Raw genomic sequence first — 25,252 nt, 5'->3', positions numbered from 1 at the left:
AAGGAGACCAAAGCCCTGAGGTAAGTGTGGAAATGGGATACCGGGAGGAAGCACGAGCAGGAGTGTGCAAGAGAGGAGGACTCCTGCTTCATACTGAGAAAGTGGGACAATCAGCGAGTTATCTTAATTGCCTATACACAAATGCAAGAAGCCTGGAAAACAAGCAGGGAGAACTGGAAGTCCTGGCGCAGTCAAGGAACTATGATGTGATTGGAATAACAGAGACTTGGTGGGATAACTCACATGACTGGAGTACTGTCATGGATGGATATAAACTGTTCAGGAAGGACAGGCAGGGCAGAAAAGGTGGGGGAGTTGCATTATATGTAAGAGAGGAGTATGACTGCTCAGAGCTCCGGTATGAAACTGCAGAAAAACCTGAGTGTCTCTGGATTAAGTTTAGAAGTGTGAGCAACAAGGGTGATGTCGTGGTAGGAATCTGCAATAGACCACCAGACCAGGGGGATGAGGTAGATGAGGTTTTCTTCCGGCAACTAGCAGAAGTTACTAGATCTCAGGCCCTGGTTCTCATGGGAGACTTTAATCACCCTGATATCTGCTGGGAGAGCAATACAGCAGTGCACAGACAATCCAGGAAGTTTTTGGAAAGTGTAGGGGATAATTTCCTGGTGCAAGTGCTGGAGGAACCAACTAGGGGCAGAGCTCTTCTAGACCTGCTGCTCAAAAACTGGGAAGAATTAGTAGGGGAAGCAAAAGTGGATGGGAACCTGGGAGGCAGTGACAATGAGATGGTCGAGTTCAGGATCCTGACACAAGGAAGAAAGGAGAGCAGCAGAATATGGATATTCTATGATTGAGATCATACTGGGAGACAACCTTTGGCAGAAATTTCAGATGCAGGTGCAAGGAAACTATCTTTATGGAATCAAGTATCAGAGGGGTAGCCGTGTTAGTCTGAATCTGTAAAAAGCAACAGAGGGTCCTGTGGCACCTTTGAGACTAACAGAAGTATTGGGAGCATAAGCTTTCGTGGGTAAGAACCTCACGTCTTGCATCTGAAGAAGTGAGGTTCTTACCCACGAAAGCTTATGCTCCCAATACTTCTGTTAGTCTCAAAGGTGCCACAGGACCCTCTGTTGTCTGTCTTTATGGAAAGTGGTGAAAGAAAGGTCCGCCATCATGGCCCCAAGTTCACCTACCCTTCTCTCCAAAGCGACAACAAGGAAGGTGACTTTCATTGAAAAGAGGGACAGAGAGCACAAAGTCAAGCTTGAATGGTGGATTTTGTTAATGCTGAGACAAAAAGGTAGAGGTCTCACTGGGGAGTGATGGGTTGAACGGGTGGACAGGTTCTGATGAGGCCTTTTCAAAACCTAGCAATCAGTGTATGTGTAAAGACAGAATGTCCTTCTGGGGATAGTGGAAGGTGCTAATTGTTGCCAGGTGCACCTTAAGAGAGTACAATAAAAGACCCGATGTCTTCAATGACAGATAGTTTTAAAGGAGGGGAATCTCCATTGCTTTTGGAGAAAACCCATTCTGTTGGACCCAGGAGACTAAGCGTTTTCATTCGCCCCAGTAGGAATGCCTCGTGGACTCTTTCCTGCTGCTCAAGAGATTGTTTTGTACTTCTGATGAACATGCCTGTTCTAGAGAAGATGCCCATCCAAATACTATGCTCTGAAGTGAAGCATCTGGGCTTCGGGATAGATCCTGCCATTGTGCTGCAGCAGTAGCTTGTGGAAAATAGGGATGGGAATTGGGGGATGGGTGGACATACAGAGGAGTTTGGGAAACGAGAACTTTCTGGGCCAGTAGGGGGCAATCAGGATGACTGTCACTCAGTCTCGTCTGATCTTGTGGAGTACTCAAGGCAGGAGTTGAAGAGGATGACATCACACGCAAAAGGACACTAATAGTTCTGACCTAGACCATGCGGCACTGAGAAGGAATTGGAGACACGGTTGGGTCCATCCCACCCTTTATCACCTCGGGTGAAACCATGAAGTGAGCCAAGGTGCATACACGGATCAACAGTCACTATCTACTTTCAAAATCTCCAGTTCTGCGCGCATGTGTAAACCCTCAGTGGAATACAATAAGGACCACCACATGAAGAAGAACATGTTCTTAAATAAAACCATATAAGCTGGATACAGGATTGTCATTTAACACCCATCACACTGCATCATATGTGAAAGTGTGACAAATAGGAAGAAACCAGCATCTTCATTATTATCTTAATTGAAAAGAAACCTCTTCTGGGAACCATTTTTGCGGGACGCTTATTCTTTACATATTATCGTTTCTTGATTATATTTCCTATTTTGTTTTACTAGATTTGAAGGGTAATGAAAAAATGGGAAAAAGTATTACGTTCAAAATTGTTTTGAAGGTCACAGACTAGTTCCACTCATTTATACAATTCAGTAACTTTTTAAACTGACATCAATAAACATATTAAAGAGGAAGGGTGGGATTTTTTGTACAAAATATTGAAAGACAACTACAATATGGATTCTAAGGCTTGGTCTACACTACCCCCCCTAATTCGAACTAAGGTACGCAACTTCAGCTACGTGAATAACGTAGCTGAAGTTCGAAGTACCTTATTTCGAATTAGTTCAAACTTACCTTGGTCCACACTCGGCAGGCAGGCTCCCCCGTCGACTCCGCGGTACTCCTCTCGGCGAGCTGGAGTACCGCAGTCGACGGCGAGCACTTCCGGGTTCGACTTATCGCGTCCAGACTAGACGCGATAAGTCGAACCCAGAAGTTCGATTTCCAGCCGTCGAACTTGCCGGTAAGTGTAGCCAAGGCCTAAGTAGTATTCAAAGTGCAAAGTATTCAAGTACCATTAATTATATGAACAATAGAAAGCAAAAAGATCTTTAATCGGATACGGACACAAAAAGAAGGAATAGTACTATATAAAGACTTATTTTTGTACTTATTGCTTCCCCCCACTGTTTATATGAAGAGTATTTCTAACACTTTGAAAGACATTCTTAGTAAATATAGTCTCTCTCTCAGCACCACGTTATACTGTTTACTAGGGTTAGAGATGAAATAAAATTAGGTCCATCCCAGTCTACGTTTCATTAGCTGAAAAGAGTATTTTCATTGCTATGGAGCAGCAAAAAAGGGGCAAGATGCACTTTTCTTTTGTTCCCATTCTTCTCAGCTTCTTTATGCACTAGAGGATAAACTGATTTGTCTGAAGTATTTGCTTCTCACAAATGAGATTTTTCGGTGCATTTAATATTTTTCTCCTGTTTTATTTAGTCTCCTGGAGGAATTTAGCCCTTTTCTAATTGGGGCAGATAGCTTTGGGAACTATTCTGATTTTCTTGAAACACTTTATTTGATAGGATCAATTCCTGATATGTATTGCCCTTCCTTTTTCAAATCTGCACTGGCTCTTTTTAGAAACTGTTCTCAGCAAGAATCTGCCACCAGGAACATATAGCCTGGATAAAGAATATTCTACCCATACAATGAGAGAAATGAAATTAATAGATACAACCTAAATATCCCCTTCTGTTTCAATTGGCTGCAATAGATACCAACTGTCTACTTAGGAGGGAAAGTCCAAATTTTTACAATTTACTTGTTCTGTACCACAAAAAAATCCATTTATTCCAATGAATTAAAAGTGTACCCTATTTTTTCCCCTTCAAATATCCCTATTAATAGTTCTCAATTGTTGACACCTATGACTATGTACTATTTACTTCCAGGCCTAAACTGTTGTGCATTACTGAACTGTACCGTTAAACCATTATAGATTAAATTTATAACTGAGATCTCAGAACAGCTTCTCCTGATATCACAAGATGCTATTTTCATGAGAAATAATAGCAAAGATGCACTAACTTTTAATATAACCATTGAAATCCCATTATGGGAATAAAATATGGACAGCCATTGTTAAACTATTACCAGCTGCCACAGCATTATTACAAATAGCTTTAAGCCAGAAGTTTTGTCAATGTGTTCTATTTAATATTATGAATTATATTCATAATAGTCAAACCTTGCTTAATTAATTCAAAGAGGCATATTCCCTCCCAAAGCACTAAGAGGGATAAATCCTTCCCTGCATAATTTCTAATGCATGTCAGTTCAAATGAGTCTAAGATTATCTGGCACCCAGGGGCTCTTCCAATAGTTCCTTATCCAATTAATGCCCCTAGTTCAAAATATCCAATCCTACCAAGCCATTCTACCTTGCCCACACTCTGGAATTGCTGCCACTTTTGCAGTTCCTAGCTGAAAATCAGTATGTCTTACATGTTCATGTTACAAAGGTGTTCATGCCCAATACATGGAAATGGTAAATTCTCCATGTCTTGACGTCTTTAAATTAAGAATAGATGCCTTTCTGGAAAAAGATATGCTTTAGTCAAATAAAATATTGAGCTCAATACAGGGGTAACTGGGTGAAATGTAATGGCCTGGGATTTACAGAAGGTCAGACTACATGATCTAATGGTCTATTCTGATATCATACTCTGTGATCTATATGTAGAGTCCTCCCACAGCCCCAGATATCTCTAATTTATCATCTTCAAGAAGCACAGCACATTCTTCAGATGTCGTTTTCAACTGCGCTCTCAGGTTTCAAAAAGAAACACAGCCACCTTACTGTTAGTAGCCAAAACTTCTGGGGCCACAACCTACCAGAAGCCCGTGGAAGAAAGGGAGCCTTACCATACCTAAAAAAAGAACAGGAGTACTTGTGGCACCTTAGAGACTAACAAATTTATTAGAGCATAAGCTTTCGTGGACTACAGCCCACTTCTTCGGATGCATAAGTTTGTGTGGAAGGTTGGTTTCTTATGAGAGTATCCAGTTCTGAGAGCTCATTCTTAATCTTTCCCTGTTTGCTGTATAGGATGCTGATCAGGTGGTTTCGCAGTTTCTTTGAGAGTGTGTGACACAGTCTCTCAGCATAGTCTGTGTGATATGTAGATTGTAATGAATTTTTTACCTTTAGTCCTTTTGGTATGATGTCCATCTGCTTGCATTTGGAAAGGAAGATGATGTCTGTCTGTATCTGTACGAGTTTTTTCATGAGGTTGATGGATTTCCACTCCATACGGCTAAATGCAGTGCCTTGCATAATGACAGGTATCAGAGTAGCAGCCGTGTTAGTCTGTATCCGCAAAAGCTTATGCTCTAATAAATTTGTTAGTCTCTAAGGTGCCACAAGTACTCCTGTTCTTTTTGCGGATACAGACTAACACGGCTGCTACTCTGATACTTACCATACCTAGGGGACAATTCATTTGAGTTCCTTTTTTGTGTGTGTTGACAACACTTAAACATCATTTATATAACAGACAATTCTAAATACTTATAACCAGACTGTTAACTAAACTTACTAACGTTTGTTTAATTTCTGAGGAGTCTTGCATTGTTGCTTGGACTTGTGGGTCTCCTTTGAATTATCAGTACTACTGTCAGGGGGCAGTGAGTCCATTTGCTCTGGCAGTGTTATGTCCTGGGGCCAGATGTCAGAGACCAAGTGAGGGCAAAGGCCTGGGCTGGTCCCTAAGGTGAATCCGGGCAAGGAAAATGGAGCGAAAACTCCTTAGACATTTTGTGCTTATCTAAACTAAGAAAGGAGATTAACCCCTCTTTCTGAAACAATCTAATTGATCGGACTTATTCAATCATTTGCAGGTAAAATTTAAGGGCTCAGACCAGCTGAGACGAATGCAGGTTCATTTCTTTGTCACATTTTGGGTTGAGGCAGGAAAAAACCAGGGATACTACTTGATTAATGTGAAGGCTAGAATTTTTCTTTGGAACAAACTTTAGGCAGAAATCTCAGGACCACTTTGTCAAGGTGAAAGGAAATTAATGGAAATTTGCAATAAACAGTTGATTTCTCCTACTCTTTCTGGTTGAGGTAACTCCAATGAAAAAATGCCAACATGGATGAAAGAAAATTTAAGGTAGCAGCTATCAAGTTTCATAATTCTTAAAGACATTCTTCTGCTGTGTTTTTTTTTAACCTAAGAAATATTAGAAATACTCCCAGATATTTTCTGGATAACCTCTTATATATCTCAGAGCAAGCTTACTGTAAGTTATCAGATCTTATCTTACAGGGAAGGGGTGTTCAATATACTCAGTAGCCTCCTTTATTCAAACTCTCAGTTACTGAAGTTAAAGAATTGTTAAAGTTTAATTTAGTGAAATTAAAAATTACTTCCCCACAAATTCCATCTCATCTCTTTTTGAAGAAGGTTGGTGGTGAGGCACGAGACTGACACTCAGGGGATATGAGTTCTGATACAAGTTTTCAGACTTCCTTTGGGCAAGTGGTTTGATTTCCCTCTGCCTCAGTCCCCTATCTACAAAATAGGAATAAAAAAGCCTTAACTCACTGGCATTTAGTGGGAATAAATTAATAAATTGAAAGTGGAGATTGATGCCATTCTTTGACTTTCTCCAATCATCACAGACTTCCTGGACAGATAAGACTTTACTGTCTCATAAATGTAAACTTTCAGGGGAAAATCATAATCTGGTTTAAAAGAAGTCCCATTTACATCAAAGAAGCAGAAGCCTTTTTTCCCCCCTGTATGCAAATCACGTAAGTGGCTGCTGTTCTGGGCATTAAAATTCTTCAGCGAGGTGTCCTCAGAATCAATCTGATCTAAAGAGGATGAAAACATTTCCCCTTCTTCAGAAATCTCAGAGAGATGTACTTTCTGACCTACTGGGAGAGGAAACCAAATCAAATTTCTTATCATGAGCGTGGGATTCTTTGTCTGGTGTTTGGCAGAGCTTTCTCTTAATGAGTTGTGTATTCCACTTAGGTTCTTCTACTGTACCCATCACTGTGGCTTTTTCAGCTTCATAGAGTTTAATGCCAGAAGAGACCATTAGAACAGTGTTTCTCAAACCTGATCACCTAGTACAACCTCCTGTGTATCATAAGTAAGACTATGTTTTAGTCATAGGTATTTTTAGTAAAAGTCATGGACAGGTCATGGGTAGTAAACAAAAATTCACGGCCCATGACCTGTCCGTGACTTGTACTAAATACCCTTAACTAAAACTTGGTCCAGAGGGCCGCGGCCTGGGTGCTGGAGGGGTGGCCCAGGACCCCCACTAGTGCTGGGGGAGAGTGGCCCAGGACCCCCTCTGGTGCTGGGGGGTAGAGGATTGGAACGGCTGGCAGGCTCCCTACCCAGCTCCGCGTGGCTCCCTGGAAGCATCCGGCATATCCCTGCAGCTCCTAGGGGGAGGAAAGGCCAGGGGAGCTCCGCACACTGCCCCTGCCACGAGTACCAGCTCCACAGTGGGGGCAGCCCTGGCCTCTTCAACTAGGAGCTGCAGAGACATGTCAGCTGCTTCTGGGGAGCTCCCCTGAGGTAAGTACCAACCCCCAACTCTCTACCCCAGCCCTGCGTCCCCTTCCACACCCAAACTACTGCTGCTGCTTTGGGGGGGGGCACACAGTGGTCTGCGACTGCCCCAGCAGCTTGGGCAGCCCCTGGGCCAGCCGCACCGGCTGCTGCTGGGCAGTCTCAGGCCACTCTGCGGGCCCCCCTGCAGCAGCTGGCCCATGGGCTACCCATGCTGCTCGGGCAACCCCAGAGCCAGCCACACTGGCCACTGCAGAAGTCACAGAGGTCACAGAATCTGTGACTCCTGTGATCTCTGTGACAGGCATGCAGCCTTAATCATAGGCCATTATGTTTCACCCAGCTACACCTATATTGAGTCCAATAACTTGTGTTTGACTAAAGTAGATCTTAGAACTTCCAGAAAGACATCCAGTCTTGATTCAAACACATCAAGAGATGAGAATTCACCATTTCCCTTGTTGGTTTGTTCCTATGATTAATCAACTTCATTGATAAAAATCTGAGACTAAATTCCAATTTGAATTTGTTTGGCTTGTTACCCCTTTCTTTGCTACATTAAAGAGCCTTTTAGGACCCTGTATTTTCTTCCCATAAAAGGTACTTATACACTGTAACCAAGTCACCTCTCAACCTTCTTTTTCATAGCTAAACAGATTGAGCTCTTTAAGTTTCTCATTGTTTAGCCATTTCTTGAACCCTCAAATCATTTTGTGCACCCTCACCAGTTTTTCAACATCCTTATTAAACCCCAACTGTATGGAATATTCCAGTATTGTCTCACCAATATCATACACCAGTGGTTCTCAACCTATTTACTACTGTGGACCGCATATGCAGTTCTCTATATATTATGTGGGCTGCATCCACGCAATATATATACAACCCTTCCTGCTTTGGCTGGCCAGTCGGGCACATTCCTTTATGCCTGCGCCCAGACAGTCAGGTGCAGAGGTGATCCCACCCCGTGAGCCATGAGAAGCTGCCCACGTGACAAATTTACACCCCGCAACAGCTCTCCACCCAGTGACAGGTAGCCTCCTGCTCTGGCTGTGAGCTCTGGATCTGAACATGGCCAGCAGGGGATGGGCTGGAGGGTGCTGTCTGTTGCAGGCATTCCAGAATACGCTGCAGCCTGGAGCATGGTCATCCCCCCGAGAGGCGACATGTAGCTGTTGTGGGGCAGGGGGGGGGGACCATGTACCTCCCCCCCATTTTTCCAGATGCCTCTGGCACGGACAGCCAAAAGCGAGGAGGCAGTCCCCCAGCGATGGCACTCGGTCATCCTCTTTTCTTCCCCCTGCCCCATTCCCCTACTCCTTTTCGTCTCCCCACTATCCCCTGCTCCATCCCTCCCCCCTGTCCACCTCCCCTCCATCTTCCCACCCCAACCCCTTTCCTCTCCACACTGTCCTCTGCTCCTCCCTCCTACCCTATTCCCTCATCCCCTTCATAGAATCATAGAATCATAGAATATCAGGGTTGGAAGGGACCTCAAGAGGTCATCTAGTCCAACCCCCTGCTCAAAGCAGGACCAATTCCCAACTAAATCATCCCAGCCAGAGCTTTGTCAAGCCGGGCCTTAAAAATCTCCAAGGAAGGAGACTCCACCACCTCCCTAGGTAACGCATTCCAGTGCTTCACTACCCTCCTAGTGAAATAGTGTTTCCTAATATCCAACCTGGACCTCCCCCACTGCAACTTGAGACCATTGCTCCTTGTTCTGTCATCTGCCACCACTGAGAACAGCCGAGCTCCATCCTCTTTGGAACCCCCCTTCAGGTAGTTGAAGGCTGCTATCAAATCCCCCCTCATTCTTCTCTTCTGGAGACTAAACAATCCCAGTTCCCTCAGCCTCTCCTCATAAGTCATGTGCTCCAGATCCCTAATCATTTTTATTGCCCTCCGCTGGACTCTCTCCAATTTTTCCACATCCTTCTTGTAGCGTGGGGCCCAAAACTGGACACAGTATTCCAGATGAGGCCTCACCTTCTCTTCCCCCTGCCCTATCCCATCCCTCATCCTTCTTCACTGCCTTGCCCTGCCCCACACGGGCACTCACCACTGTACAGAAACAGGACTCAGCACACATAGAAGAGGACAACGATGGGTACTTGGACCCAGGAGGCAGTATCCTGGAGCTGCCAATTCAGTCTGGGGGAGGCACTAAGTGAGCTGGCATAGCTTCGGAAGGACAGAATATCCTTCCTCCAAGACAGGCTGAGCAGAGCAAACCCTGCTCAGTGCTCGCAGAAAATGGGGGTGGGGAGCAATGCCCCCAAAACTACACCCATGGCTGGTGTGGGTTGATGATCCAGCGCCTCCCCCCAACCTGGCAACCCTACAGTGTACCACTGCAGTGTGGGAGCTCCTCCCCCACCACAGCGAGCTGCTTCACCTTCCCTGCTGGTAGGGAGCACTCCAGCAGGGCTCCATGGCACCATCTCCCTCCTCAGCCATCTCCACCCCTCCCAGGACCAGGAAGCAGCAAATTTTGATTATTTTTTTTAAAGCACACAGCTGAGCTCTAATTGGGCCACAAGCAGCCCGCAGGCCACATGTTGAGAACCTCTGCCATTCACAGAAGTAAACTCACCTCCTTATTCCTACTCACTATTTCCATGTTTATACATCCAAGGATCATATTATCCTTCTTTCCCCATAGCTTATGTTTAATTGCTTGTCCATTATGATCCCTAAATCCTTTTTAAATTCACTGCTTTTCAGGATACACACATTCCCTTTTGTAGCTATGGCCTGAATTCCATGTTCCTAGATGTATTACTTTGTATTTACTTGTATTAAAATGCATTTAGTTTGAATGGCCCACAGTTTACCAAGCAATCTAGATCACTCTCTATTATCATCATTTACCACTCCACTAACAGGCCTATAGTTATCTGACTCATCCAACCTGCCCTTTTTGAATATAGACACAACATTAGCACATTTCCAGTCATCTGAAAATTGCCAGCATTCCAAGATTTATTGAAAATTAACTTCAGGAGGCCAGATATCCTCAGCCAACTCTTTTAGGACTTTTGGATGCAAGTTATGTGGGTCTCCTGCTGAGGATTTAAAAATATTTATCACTAGTATATATTATTTAACATGCTCTTACTAATGGACCAGAAAAATATTTCATCATCCTCACATAAGTACATCATCCTGCTTATTTCCAAAAAGATACCAGAAATATTTTGACCATCTGTCTTTTCTGCAATATTCAAAATTTTACCACTCCCATCTAGTAATGGGCCTATGTTATGCTTACGATTTCTTTTGTCCTAATATACTTTTAAAAAACCATATTGTCCTTAGCCCTGCTAGTCATTGATTTTTCCCTTTTGTCTTTAGCTTCCCTTATCAGTTTTCTACATTTCATAACTTCCAATTTATACTGATTGCTCTCTATTTCTCTTTTCCCCCCAATTTTTATATATATATATATTTTATTTCTAATTGCTGACTTTGTTTCACTACTGAACCAGGATGGGCTTTTAGCTAACTTTGTTCTCTTTCTTGATGGCTTTTGGCCATCCAATTAACTCTTCTTAAAGAGCTCCGAATTTTCATTCACATTTTTGTCTGCGCTCTCCCTTCAAATCAATTTTGCTCATAGATTTTCTTAACTTTATAAATAAATAAATAAATAAATGGAGATATACCTATCCATAGAACTGGAAGGGACCCCGAAAAGGTCATTAAGTCCAGTCCCCTGCATTCACTAGCAGACCAAGAACTGATTTTGCCCCTGATCCCTAGGTGGTCCTGTCAAGGCTGCTTCCCCACTCTGAACTTTAGGGTACAAATGTGGGGGCCTGCATGAAAACTTCTAAGCTTAACTACCAGCTTAGATCTGGTCCGCTGCCACCACTCTCGATGCTAATTCCCTTCCCTGGGTAGCCTTGAGAGACTCTTCACCAATTCCCTGGTGAATACAGATCCAAACCCCTTGGATCTTAAAACAAGGAGAAATTAACCATCCCCCCTCCTTCCTCCCACCAACTCCTGGTGGATCAAGATCCAACCCCCTTGGATCTAAAAACAAGGAAAAATCAATCAGGTTCTTAAAAAGAAGGCTTTTAATTAAAGAAAAAGGTAAAAATCATCACTGTAAAATCAGGATGGAAAATAACTTTACAGGGTAATCAAACTTAAAGAGCCCAGAGGACCCTCCTCTAGCCTTAGGTTCAAAGTACAGCAAACAGAGATAAACACTCTAGCAAAAGGTACCTTTACAAGTTGAGAAAACAAAGAGAAACTAACACGCCTTGGCTGGCTGTTTACTTACAAGTTTGAAATATGAGAGACTTATTCAGAAAGATTTGGAGAGTCCCAAGAGTGAACAACTTCCCAAACAAAGAGCACAAACAAAAGCCTCCCCCCCCGCCCAAGATTTGAAAGTATCTTGTCTCCTTATTGGTCCTTTGGGTCAGGTGTCAGCCAGGTTACCTGAGCTTCTTAACCCTTTACAGGTAAAAGGATTTTGGAGTCTCTGGCCAGGAGGGATTTTATAGTACTGTACACAGGAGAGCTGTTACCCTTCCCTTTATAGTTATGACAGGTCCCCTCAAGGATTGAACTCACAACCCTGGGTTTAGCAGGCCAATGCTCAAACCACTGAGCTATCCCTCCCCTCCACTTTACTAGACTCAGCAGCGGATTGCATGTTGAGCTGGAGGTCTCACCTCACATAATTCAGACACAAAATATGCCATCGCTGGAAGCAGGCAAATGCAGACATTAGCTGGCAAAGACCCTCTTAATTCAACATTTTACATTTTTTTTCTTCCATCTACTGAATTAAAAAGAAGGTTCTTTGGGGAAGGGCTATACAATAGCTCCTTTCTGAGGTGGAATGGAAACTGGTTCTTCTATGGTTAGGAGCAGCAAGCCGTTGTGGAAAGAGACTTTTCTTTTTTGGCCATCTGCTTGTCAATCATAGGTGGATGCATCTCCCTTAGTAAAGATTGTGTGACTTATTCATGGTAAAAATACCATGAACCGTACCACTGCCCCCAATACCTACACAGCCCAATGGTACAATTACATGACAATAGTGTTTTTCAAATATAGAACTCTTTTCCTACAACCCTTATATACATGAATATAACATTTTGTAATACCTTTTATCATTCTTGTATAGCTACATAACATTCATTTTTATAAATGTAAAATATGTCTTTAGTGATTTAGACTTACATGATAAATTCTATTTTTTTAAGTATGGCTTTAGTGATTTCCTTTCTACAAAAACTATGTTTCTCTTCTATAGGCACAGACACAAATCTTATTTTTGTAGTAGGTCAGAAACTGAACCTCAGAGAAATGTAACTATAGAGGTGGCATTTAGTAAATATATTAATATTTAATTCTCTCATCACATTCTTCAGCAACGTTGATATCTTAGCACCTTGCTATCCACGTGCCAAAAACAAGTAGGTAATTAGCATCTCTGCCTTCCCATTTTGTTTTGTTTTAAATACATGTCATTGCTGAAATAAAAACTATCAAAAAGGTGGCCTTCATTTTGAGCTGAACACAGTTAGGCTCATACTCAGTCTCTCGTCCTCCGGTAACTGCAATAAAGCCATAGAGAACACACTGCCCCACAGCTCCTGAATCTTCTCTCTCAAGCTTCAACATCCCTATGGAGTACACTGCCTCAGTGGATTGTGGACAAAAAGGCAGTCTTTATAATTTCCAATTAATTCAGAGTATTATAGATTAGGACTGGGAGTTTAAATTTGGTCTGGAAATTAATGAGGAATTTGTGAGCACATTATAGGAGTGACAAGATCCTATGTCAATTATGACTGAGGCAGGCTGCAGCATTCTAAACTAGCTGTAGAATTTGTGTGACTGTTATATTTAGCTCCAGACCGAGTTGCAGTAATGAAGCCTTGAGGACCCCAGTCTGCACACAAAGGTAAGTAACAGGGTTTTAACAACATATATGAATAGAGCTTCTGATCTATATTAATTGGAAACTTGTTTCATTTTTCCAAATAAGCTATCCCAAAACATAAGGACACTATAAGGCAGGCTAAGAAAAGGCATTATATGGGGTGAAAAGATTTGATAATAGCTGCATTCTTAGACGCCACGATTCTAGGAATTTTCTGTTGTAGGACCAACATAACTCCTGCAAGCACATAATTCCATCAAGGAACTGGAGCCACTGAATTGTAGGTGGATAATTTTGGAGATTTTCTACATGATATTAATACTCCAAAGGAGGAAAGAAAGTATAAAAATTGGAAGTCACAATGTTTCTTCATATACCACAATTGCACAAAAGTTACTGTATGCTAGTCCACCTTTAAGCAATACTTGAAATGACCACTTATATTCTCCAGGGGAATATTAGTCAGAGTAGTTTCTGGTGGTCTTGTATGAGATCCTCAAAACCCAATTAAATATTCTACTGTAACTCCCATCAGTTGCTTGCATGAATTCCTCAAGTATTAGAATTTTGACTGCAAATTTGATCAAAATAAGTAGAAAGAAACCAAAGGGCTAAATGGATTATTGGTGGGTACAAGCATTCAACATAGGTGAAATTACTCAACCCCACCAGAAAACCAGGTGAGTCATAAAAACAATTCTCTTAGCATCAACATCAAGAGCTTAAAAAAAAAAAAAAAAGAATCAGGGCAAAAGGTAAATTCCTTCACTCAGGTAAATTGAGAAGTAGTGTCAGTAAAGTTATATTTTTCCAATATTTTTGGGTTAGGAAATTTGTCAGGAATCTGATTAATTCTGAAGAGTCATGTTTTAAGTTTAAAATAAACTAATTACTTTACACTTGGAAAAATAAATAAATAAAAAGAAATGCAGTTTTCAGGTTTGCAAAAGGCCCTTGGAGAGAGACACTAGCTAGAGTCCATGAGACTATCAACATTACTCACTACACACTTATAAAAATTGTATCTTCAATTTATATTATCATTGTTAATGCATGCATTTTTAAATAAGAAGATACCGAAAATCATATTGATTCCAAGGGAGATGTTACAATTAGAGTGTGCGCGGATACAAAATTTGTATTCACATCTGATCTGCAAAAATGATCCATGGATATCTGCAGGTGTACAGGGCTTTAAATATAAAATCCACATCCACATCCATCTGCACTCTGCAAAAATAGTCTGCTGATATCCGCATCTGCAGATGTGGATATCTGCAGATATAAAGCGGACATCCAAGGATTTGCAGGGCTCTAGTTACAATCACGTGAATTAATACAACTGTAGGGAATTGAAATTGGCCCACTCACCGTTGAATAATTTTGAAATTTTAGAGCTTGTTGGGTTCCCGGAGGTGGGTAGGTGTGGGGATAGAGGAAGGGAAGGATGACAGAGTCCCTTTGTCCCTTCCTTTCTGATGCATACTCAGAATAGATGTATAATATCTAAAGGGTAAGAGATGTTTATCAATGTAAGCCCCACCACTTTGTAGTACTGCTTCCTTCCTCCTGTCATTATCAGGAAGGCAGAGAAACAAGAGTGTGTGTGTGTGTGTGTGTATGTGGGGTGGGGGGGGGGGAGAACACAAGAAAAAGCAAGTAGCACTAGACTCAAGATCAACGGAAGGAAGGAAAGTGAATACCTAAAAGCTCAAGTTGGGAAGGGAGGCAAATTCTTCTGTGACAATTAACTCTTATTTTCTATTTCCTCTTTTTCTCCCTCAGGAGGAGTAGGCAAGCTTTCTGTACAAAGCCACAATAGGAAGGGAGGGATCTCTCTCTTTCATATATTATATATAAATATGAAATACATATACACACACACACACAAATGTACACACACACACACATTATAAAAACCTATATAGAATATACAAGATCAGAGGCAAGATGACTGGGAGAGTCCTAGTTCTAAGCAAAAGAATGCTCTATGAAAAAAGAACAGGAGTACTTGTGGCACCTTAGAGACTAACAAATTTATTAGAGCATAAGCTTTCGTGGACTACAGCCCACTTCTTCGGATGCATGTTCCATTCTATATGCATCCGAAGAAGTGGGCTGTAGTCCACGAAAGCTTATGCTCTAATAAATTTGTTAGTCTCTAAGGTGCCACAAGTACTCCTGTTCTTCTTTTTGCGGATACAGACTAACACGGCTGCTACTCTGAAACCTGTCTCTATGAAAAAAGTACTCTTGTCAAGGAAGTTATAAGGAACCTAACTGACATAAATTTATGACAATATAATGTCTGGCAATTTACAAGAGATAACAAATGTACTGATCTCTATATTCTGAAACTTCTGTATAAAGTGTATACAGGAATTTTATATATGTACGAAAAGGCTCTTTTGACAAGCTATATTGTCTGCCGGATTTAGAATATAAAGTCCATAAGGAAAAAATTAGATCTTTCCCTGTGCAGCACTCAAGCACACAGTTGGTATCTAATAAATAAAAATGTGACCAATTACCAGGTACTGTACAACAGGTATAGATAAAGTACAGAAATTGAAAAAGAACAAGGCATTCTGTCATGTCCTTAAAATGAAACAGTGAATAAGATTCATAGATTCTAGGACTGGAAGGGACCTCGAGAGATCATCGAATCCAGTCCCCTGCCCACATGGCAGGACCAAATACTGTCTAGACCATCCCTGATAGACATTTATCTAACCTACTCTTAAATATCTCCAGAGATGGAGATTCCACAACCTCCCTAGGCAATTTATTCCAGTGTTTAACCACCCTGACAGTTAGGAACTTTTTCCTAATGTCCAACCTAGACCTCCCTTGCTGCAGTTTAAGCCCATTGCTTCTGGTTCTATCCTTAGAGGCTAAGATGAACAAGTTTTCTCCCTCCTCCTCATGACACCTTTTTAGATACCTGAAAACTGCTATCATGTCCCCTCTCAGTCTTCTCTTTTCCAAACTAAACAAACCCAATTCTTTCAGCCTTCCTTCATAGGTCATGTTCTCAAGACCTTTAATCATTCTTGTTGCTCTTCTCTGGACCCTCTCCAATTTCTCCACCTCTTTTTTTGAAATGCGGTGCCCAGAACTGGACACAATACTCCAGCTGAGGCCTAACCAGAGCAGAGTAGAGCGGAAGAATGACTTCTCGTGTCTTGCTCACAACACACCTGTTAATACATCCCAGAATCATGTTTGCTTTTTTTGCAACAGCATCACACTGTTGACTCATATTTAGCTTGTTGTCCACTATAACCCCTAGATCCCTTTCTCCCATACTCCTTCCTAGACAGTCTCTTCCCATTCTGTGTGTGTGAAACTGATTTTTCCTTCCTAAGTGGAGCACTTTGCATTTGTCTTTGTTAAACTTCATCCTGTTTAACTCAGACCATTTCTCCAATTTGTCCAGATCATTTTGAATTATGACCCTGTCCTTCAAAGCAGTTGCAATCCCTCCCAGTTTGGTATCATCCACAAACTTAATAAGCGTACTTTCTATGCCAATATCTAAGTCGTTAATGAAGATATTGAACAGAGCCGGTCCCAAAACAGACCCCTGCGGAACCCCACTTGTTATGCCTTGTTATGTTATAAGGAGAGAGAATTCCACCATGTGGAGAAAATATAACAGGTGAAAACCCAATATTTTAACCTGTAAATAGGAAAATAAACATAAGCAAAGGAATTGAAAAAAGATTCTGTGCAGAAAGGCGTTTGTTATATCATATTACATAAAGAGGTTACTGAATGAAGGCAGAGGAAGCGTTTGAGATATTATATCCACAATGGATTTAAAAGTATTGGAATTGTAATCTTCTTGTCTTTTATGAGGTATATGACTGAAAGGTGGTTTTTTTTAAATCATTAACTTTTCTGCTTCTATGTTTTCTTAGAAATATCAGGAATGTCATTTTTTGTCTTCTCTGCTTTTGTTGGAAAACCTCCGGGAGATCTCAGGGATGCTTGTTTGTTTGTTCAAACATCATTATTTATGGGGCTGGATGTTAAAGCCTTTAACAAAGGCTTCCTTAAATCAAAATGTTAGACATTTCAAGTTAAACAGGTAGGCGCGCTCTCTCACAGGGTTTATAGAAAGTCTGAGTAAAAGTCTCTTGCCCTCACAATTGTTCAATTTACATTCTCTTGACTACTGTGATATTACCATTTCATAGATTCTCAAGCCATCAGCTGAGACAAGACTTCAATTTTTAATGTAAAAACAAACACACACAACTTTAAAACAACTTAAACAACAAAAAAAAAAGGAACTCATTTTAGGGCTTCTTTATATCATACATCAAAAAAGGAATAGAAGACACAAACTCCATTTTTTCCCTTGGCAGATCACCTTTAAGTTGATCTCAAACTCAGAGATATCTAGCAGACATTTAAACAGAATTGCATGGCTGTTAAAAGAATTTAAAAAAGATTGGAGGATTGCAAATTGGAAAGGATAGAAGCTTACAGAAAAATGGTAACTAAAGATCTCTTAAAAATCAATACAAAAACAGAAACAAATTAGTCCAAGTTAATGATCAAATTCTGTATCCCAGAAAAAGGTGTTCTAAGGTAAATGAAAATTTTCTCTCTAAATATTAGTAGAGTAGAAAAGCACATGACAGAACCAAAAGTCTTTGTGATGAGAACTAAGTTTAGTGTGCACTTGTTAGGGGTGTCACTGAGAAATGTAGAGACAGACCCTGAGAAGTATAAACCTAAGTTATCTACAAATAACCAAACATGATGTTTGTAGGAATTAGCACACAAAAACCTTTCAGATGCAAATATAAGTGGATCTAAATCTGAACACTATGGAACACCCATCAATAGATCATATGAAGAAAAACTTAGAGAAGCACATTAGCTGGAGAAAAGAATGAAAGATATAACCCAAACAAGGGGGAAATTCCTGACAATCAGAATAATATTGCAAGAAAGATCTACAGGATAACCAAGATGTTTGCAACTGGTACCTTAATTTTATAATAACAATTCAAATATATTTTATAGAAATAGAAATATCATTGTTAAAACTTCAGCAAAAACATGTGTTATCTAAGCCTTTATCAAAGGATTTTCATGCTAACACATTGATTGATCTATCTAAAATATACACTTAAAATACTGTAATGAAAATATTACACACGCCGAATGGAGGGATGTAGAGGCTCCTTTCTTTTAAAATAAAAAGTGAATGGATTTAGCAGCATGGATTTCTTAATCCTGGTGAATAACATGGACAATGCTAAGGAAGTGGGACATCATGATAGTTTTATCACTGTTTGAATAATCTTTAAATTGAAACAGCAAAGTAGACCATATGTATCTTGCAATAGATAATTTAGCAAACTGTACAAAAGCAAATCATTCCTCCAATATAATAAGCCAGAACAGAGAACAAAACTATAACCTTGAAGGAACAAGGCTCTGATACAGAATACCACCATTCTAGATCATGTAAATGCTTAAAAATTGACAGACTCAATCTGCATTGTTAAATGAGATGAATAATTTGGTCATCTTTCCAGATTGTCCCAGTTCTCCTGACATTTTTTCCCCAAAAACCATCAGTTTACATGAGTTAGGTTAGCCTCAGGATTGTATTTTGAACTTAATTTTGAAGCTAACCTGTGAGTTAGGATTTACCGTAAATAAACATGACAGATCTGGTAGAAGGAAAATGGCTTAATTTACACAGTAGCAACAGTTTTCTCCATAGAAACTAAGATCTGTGTTATAATGTAAATGTCCTGTACTACTTTTTTTACCCCCTCCACCACCCAACACACACTAGGGTTTTAAAGGACTTGGAGTTAAAAAACCTGAGCTGTCACTTCTGTACTTCAAGAAATGGGTATGCAGAGGGTTAATAACGAAGGCATAAAACTGTTCTTGTAGCAGAGGAGAGTACTATAGAAGAGGAAGCATATTTCCCCCCTTTTCTCCATTTAACAAAAATGCTTGTTAAATACTCGAATTCAATCTGAAGGATTTGGACATGTGGCTTTTTTTAAAGTGAGAGATGGGTCCAAACCCAAACAGAAGCTTCAAAACACCTATGTGAACTTATATTTTTAGCTTCTGATCATGCTGAGTTATCACAATAATGTTAAAATTAAAAATTTAGTACATCTTATAAACCAGTTTAAGAGTTAAAGCAAATTAGTCTTAAATTCAGGACTCAACAAAGGGAAGCCAGACCATTAATTGTTTATCTAAGAAATGTGTCCCAAAAAGCCAATATATAGCAGCTAAAACAACCGAAACATCAGAAGTATCATTGTGGGAGTAAAGATGCAGACCACTTGTATCAGTGACTGCAGTTACTTGAAAAGTTAACTGAAGAAACTTAAGGAAGGAAGGAAGGAAGGAAGGATGACACACTGTGGTGTTGTGGCTAGTGAATGAGACTAGAAATCAGGAGGCCTGGACGCTAATCCTAGATGTGCCAATGAGCTCCTTTGCGACCTTTGGCAAGATTAACTTTTCTGTGCTTCAGAGAGTTTCTTATTTGTACAATGGGGAAAATACATACACTATTCTTACCTAATAGTGTAATCAATTAAAGTATTGATTGCAAAACCCTTAGCATTTTATAACCCCTCCTATCTGAATATCTATCTATTAAGCACATTGTAACTAGGGCTGCTGTTTTTCAGGGTTTATTAGTTTAGTTGGGGGGAGGGGTGTATTTTAGTAAATTTTGAGTTTTATGTAGGTGCCCAAAAATTGGGGGGTGGGAATTGAGGCCCTCTCTTTGTATATACATTACTCATTACAGTAATATATACCATAATAAGTAATCTCATTGTGAAGTTCCCTAGTGCACTTTAACGTAATACTGTTTCAAACAGCATTACTTTGAATCAGGATAGGGAACCTTTCATGTGCACCATCAGGGCCTACTCAGATCAATTAATGTGCAACACATTAGTGTAGTTCAGAAATCAAACCCCCCACACTCTGCAGTACAATTCAGTATATACAAATTACAAGTAACCATTTCCAGTGCTATACTGGCCTTCATTGGCTAAACACCTTTTTTATTTTGGATAAGAGGCGTTTTATTAGTAAAATGAAAAATCAGAAGTCCTATTTATAAATAAAACAAAACTTGATTGGTCCCCTATGTAACTGAACATCCAGGGTAACACTCAGTATTGCAGAGTTATCTTTTCTCAACACTGGCATCATGTCACTCTTGCTAAGAGTTCATAAGACATATGCTTGCTAATTCAAACCACAATGTGTGTATATCAACATGTGTAATCAAGAAGGCCAAAGCACAATTGGAGTTGCAGCAAGCAAGAGATGTGAAGGATAACAAGAAGGGTTTCTACAGGTATGTTAGCAACAAGAAGATCAGGGAAAGTGTGAGACCCTCATGGGGTGGGGTCTCATGGAAAGGGCGGAGTGGGGGCGGGGCCGGGGGGTTGAGCACCCAGGGGAAGAGGGGAAGTCAACGCCAATGCTGGTGATTAAAACGGGCAAGAAGCTGGATACAAGTCAACAGTGTGCCCTTGTTGCCAAGAAGGCTAACGGCATATTGGGCTCCATTAGTAGGAGCATTGCCAACAGATCGAGGGAAGTGATTATTCCCCTCTATTCAGCACTGGTGAGGCCACATCTGGAGTACTGTGTCCAGTTTTGGGCCCCCCCCACAGAAAGGATGTGGACAAATTGGAGAGAGTCCACCGGAGGGCAATGAAAATGATTAGGGGGCTGGGGCACATGACTTATGAGTAGAGGCTAAGGGAACTGGGCTTATTTAGTCTGCAGAAGAGAAGAATGAGGGGGGATTTGATAGCAGCCTTCAACTACCTGAAGGGTATCAGAGGGGTAGCCTTGTTAGTCTGAATCTGTAAAAAGCAACAGAGGGTCCTGGGGCACCTTTAAGACTAACAGAAATGTCTGGTAGTCTTAAAGGTGCCACAGGACCCTCTGTTGCTTTTTACCTGAAGGGGGGTTCCAAAGAGGATGGATTTAGGCTGTTCTCAGGCTGGGTCTACACTACCCGCCTGAATCGGCGGGTAGAAATCAACCTCTCGGGGATCGACGCTCTTACTCCACCAGCGGAGGTGGGAGTAAGCGCCGTCGATGGGAAGCCGCAGAGGTCGATTTTGCCGCCGTCCTCACAGCGGGGTAAGTCGGCTGCGATACGTCGAATTCAGCTACGCTATTCATGTAGCTGAATTTGCGTATCTTAAATCGACTCCCCCTGTAGTGTAGATGTAGCCTCAGTGGTGGCAGAGGACAGAACAAGGAGCAATGGTCTCAAGTTGCAGTGGGGGAGGTCTAGGTTGGATATTAGAAAAAACTATTTCACTAGGAAGGTGGTAAAGCACTGGAATGGGTTACCTAGGGAGGTGGTGGAATCTCCATCCTTAGAGGTTTTTAAGGCCCGGCTTGACAAAGCCCTGTCTGAGATGATTTAGTTGGTGTTGGTCCTGCTTTGAGCAGGGGCTTGGACTAGATGACTTCCTGAGGTCTCTTCCAACCCTAATCTTCTATGATTCTATGAACCAATGTGAATCTTTCTGCAGAACCAAGACAATTTCCTCACATTTTGGTACCCATGTAAACAGAAATCATATGGCACAGAGTTGCTTTGCCATTCTTGTTTTTCTTACATAATACCTTCCCATATGCTCTGGACAGTCAGACTTGATTCAAGACTGAGCCAAAATGTACATGTTTAAATAAAACGGTGCAGCATTTTGAAGTACCTACCTGGCCAAAGCAGGGACTGGTACTCCTCGTGCTCGTATTGGTGGTTTTCCACGAACAACTGGAACTTCTGCATTTTCTGAACCACCATTCAAATATGTTAACTCTTGAAGCTGTGCCTGTCTGATTTCATCATTGTAGTCCTAGACAGAAGGGAGGAGTGGAAAGCTATTCAACCAACACAGAAAAATACTTATCACAAGAACTGCTTCTAAAAAAATATTTTTCATAATATTCTAGATTAATTTTTTGTTGAAAATCCTTTAGAAACAATACAGAAAAATGCTGCAATAGGAACTCCAATGTAACCTAAAATATGATTAGAACCTTCAAATAAAACATGATATTTTTATTATATTTTGGCTCAAATCCTGTTTTCCTCTCCGAGGTTGCCCATTACCTCCAGCATATTTTCCATTAAAAATAAATAAATAAATAAGGGGTGGGGTGTTTACTGACTAGCGAAAATAAATTACCAGTACTTAAAACACTATATATGCCTCTTGACAATTTAGAATGAGTATCAGGCAAGATCCGACGGTGGAATCACATTCCATTGCAAAGTGGTGAAAATCCCATCACTTCATTTCAGCTTGTAAGATCTGATGAATTTTCAGCCCAAGGCATTTTGACTGCAGGGCCATGTGCCACAGGGAGAAATTCTGTGCTGGTGGAGGGTAGATTAAATGACCTGCCCCAATAGTTCATTTCCATCCTTAAGTTCTGATTCTATGAATTTCTTCCATATATATGAGTAATTTTATCCAAATAATAAACATAGTGACTGCTGAAAATATTTTCCTTTGAAAAATCTAAAATAGACTTGTATAAGTAAACTGAAGACACTGTAGATTTATTTGCTCTCCTCAACAGAGCTACTCATAGGAAGACTGCAGAATTCACAACAGTTATTTATGCAGAGTTAGTAGAATATTTTTCAAACACATGCAGACCTTGAAATACTATAAGCTATCCTCCAAATCCTGTATGCTATATAGGAATGAAACGTTGTGAGCTAATGTGAACTCAGAGCTGAATTTCTTTATCATCAAATTCCATTTAGTATAAATGAACAAAGGATTGCAGTTTTAGTGTAAACCAAGAAAAAGATTGTATTCAAAACGGACTATTTTTAACAGGCTTCTCCATATACCAGTAATAAGTGCTGGTTCTCACATCATTTCACTCTTGTTTAGTTCAAGAAACAACTACATTGTGTCTATTCCTTTTCCACCAAAGTGGAAGAGTTTTATTCAAACACTGTCAATAGTTACAATTCTAATTAAGGAAGAAAGGAAATCTAGCTCATGATGGAAGTGGAATTTTAACCCATCTATCAATGTGAATGGAACCAAAGAAATATCAAATGTTGCCTCATGTATTTTACTATGAAGCACAGAAACTGAACGAACAAAAGGATTAATGCTACTCTAAGAACACTGGCACTCATCTGTCAGACTTTGTGCCTCCCCTCAATTGTAAAGGGTTTTTTTTAAACAAAAGAAGGCTTGGATTTTCCCTCATACTTCATTCCAGAAGGCAGCCTTTTGGTTGAAACACAGGTACTAAACAGCAATGTTACCTATTAAGCATCTTTGTACACCCTTGGGATGTTAATTCAGAGAGGATAGGTTGCAGTTCACTCTCCATTCAGGCACGAAGGCTGCAACAACCAATCAGTAAGTAAGGCTAGGTCTACACTAGAGAGCTTACAGCGATGCAGCTGTACCGATGCAATAAGATCTCTCGCGTAGCCGCTCTATGCCGACCGGAGAGAGTAATCCTGTCGACATAATTAATTCACCCCCACCCCCACCAAGCGGCGACATAGCTCTCCCGCCGTTATAGCGCTGTGGACTCTAGTGCTTATGCCGATGTAATATATGCTGCTCAGGCGGGTAGAATATTCACACCCCGAGAGACAAAAGTTTTGCCAACGTAAGTGGTAGTGTAGACATAGTTAAAGACAAACCTTTTTGTGCCCTTTCATAGACGCCCTCTGTGACATAGTTTTATTTCCAGGACCTTGTTCTTTCTAAAGCAACTGCTTCAGTAAACTGTTAATACTTTAAACTTGTGTAAGCAGCAAAGATTTTACTGCAATAAAATCTTAGATTAATACCCACATTTCAATTATTTCCATGGGGTGAGCGGTGTTTCATTCTGATTGACAGAGTACAGAAAGACAATTCGAACATAACATGTCTATTTCTGACATGCCAAGTCATGATGGATGGGAATTGTATATAGGAATCCCTTAGCTACAAAATACCAAATTATACACAAGGTGGACAATGAAGAACATTAAGGAACCACTGGATGAGCACAATAAGTAGGATGCACTGGCCAAAGTCCCCCACTGAGGAAAGCAGAGGTGACTAGTCTGCAGAGTTTTGATAAGGCATAGGTTACGGATGCCATATATAACTCCTATCCATATGCATCTCTGAACCAGAAATTGCCAAAGCCCCAGACAAAATAGCTTTGACTCCTAGGGGATGTGGCGGATTAGACTTTTAGTAAGTTTTTTTAAAATATATCTTTATTCATTAGGCTGGAGCAGACCTGATCCAGTAGACCCTGATCTGGATTCTTCCATTAAAACTAACAGACATTCTGATTTATGAACTGCAGCCATTAGAATTTAGGAGAATAGCATGCTTTTCCAGTCACATTTGGGAGATGGTTAGAAGGTATACAAGAATATCTTCTGTTTAACCTGGAAATCAGAAGGGGTGGGGGGGATTTCAGACTGCTCTCATCTCTAAGAAGATGAGACTGACTGTCAGCCAGATACTTTGACAAGTTTTAAGTAGGTGAACTTCCCTGCCTAGGAGACTGGCATTCCTTATGAATGTTGTCCATTCTGGCTACCTTATCTCCATTCTTCTAAGCAGTTTGACATGCTATAACCATGGAGGACAGTACTGGACAACATCCTAAGGAGGCTGACCTTCTTGGGGTCTCTAGTCACAGAAAAGCAAGAGAACTGAATAGTAGCCTGGCACAGGAGCCTTGAGTATGCTGGCATGTCTCTCTCAGGTATTAATCTGACATTTTTTTAGGGACTTGGGGAACCAAAAGGACCTCAAGCATATTAGAAATATTGAGATTTTGGAGCAAAAACTTATGTATTTCTATCATCTATGGGCATACAGTGTATTATCTTGGAGATCAATATATGTTAGATAATCCTGGATGATTGATAGAATCTATCTTATTATTATTAATAAAATAA

General features: G+C 40.7%; 1 protein-coding gene across 5 annotated transcripts in view; it reads right to left on the bottom strand.

Annotated features, from left to right (window-relative positions):
• The window catches only part of KHDRBS3 (KH RNA binding domain containing, signal transduction associated 3), a 216,552-nt gene that overhangs the window by 75,914 nt on the left and 115,386 nt on the right, over positions 1-25,252 (bottom strand). For all 5 annotated transcript variants that reach the window (XR_002888342.3, XR_010599026.1, XM_024102715.3 and 2 more), the window contains one exon: positions 22,018-22,157. Coding sequence is in view for 3 of the 5 variants with exons in the window: in XM_024102715.3 (XP_023958483.1) it covers positions 22,018-22,157 (140 nt within the window). In the remaining 2 variants the exon portion in view is untranslated. The remainder of the gene's footprint in view (positions 1-22,017; positions 22,158-25,252) is intronic.

Source organism: Chrysemys picta, chromosome 2 (assembly GCF_011386835.1).
Source record: "Chrysemys picta bellii isolate R12L10 chromosome 2, ASM1138683v2, whole genome shotgun sequence".
In the NCBI taxonomy this organism is placed as follows: domain Eukaryota; kingdom Metazoa; phylum Chordata; order Testudines; family Emydidae; genus Chrysemys; species Chrysemys picta.
Note: the sequence above shows the minus strand (reverse complement) of the source record. Positions and strands in the feature narration are given on the sequence as shown.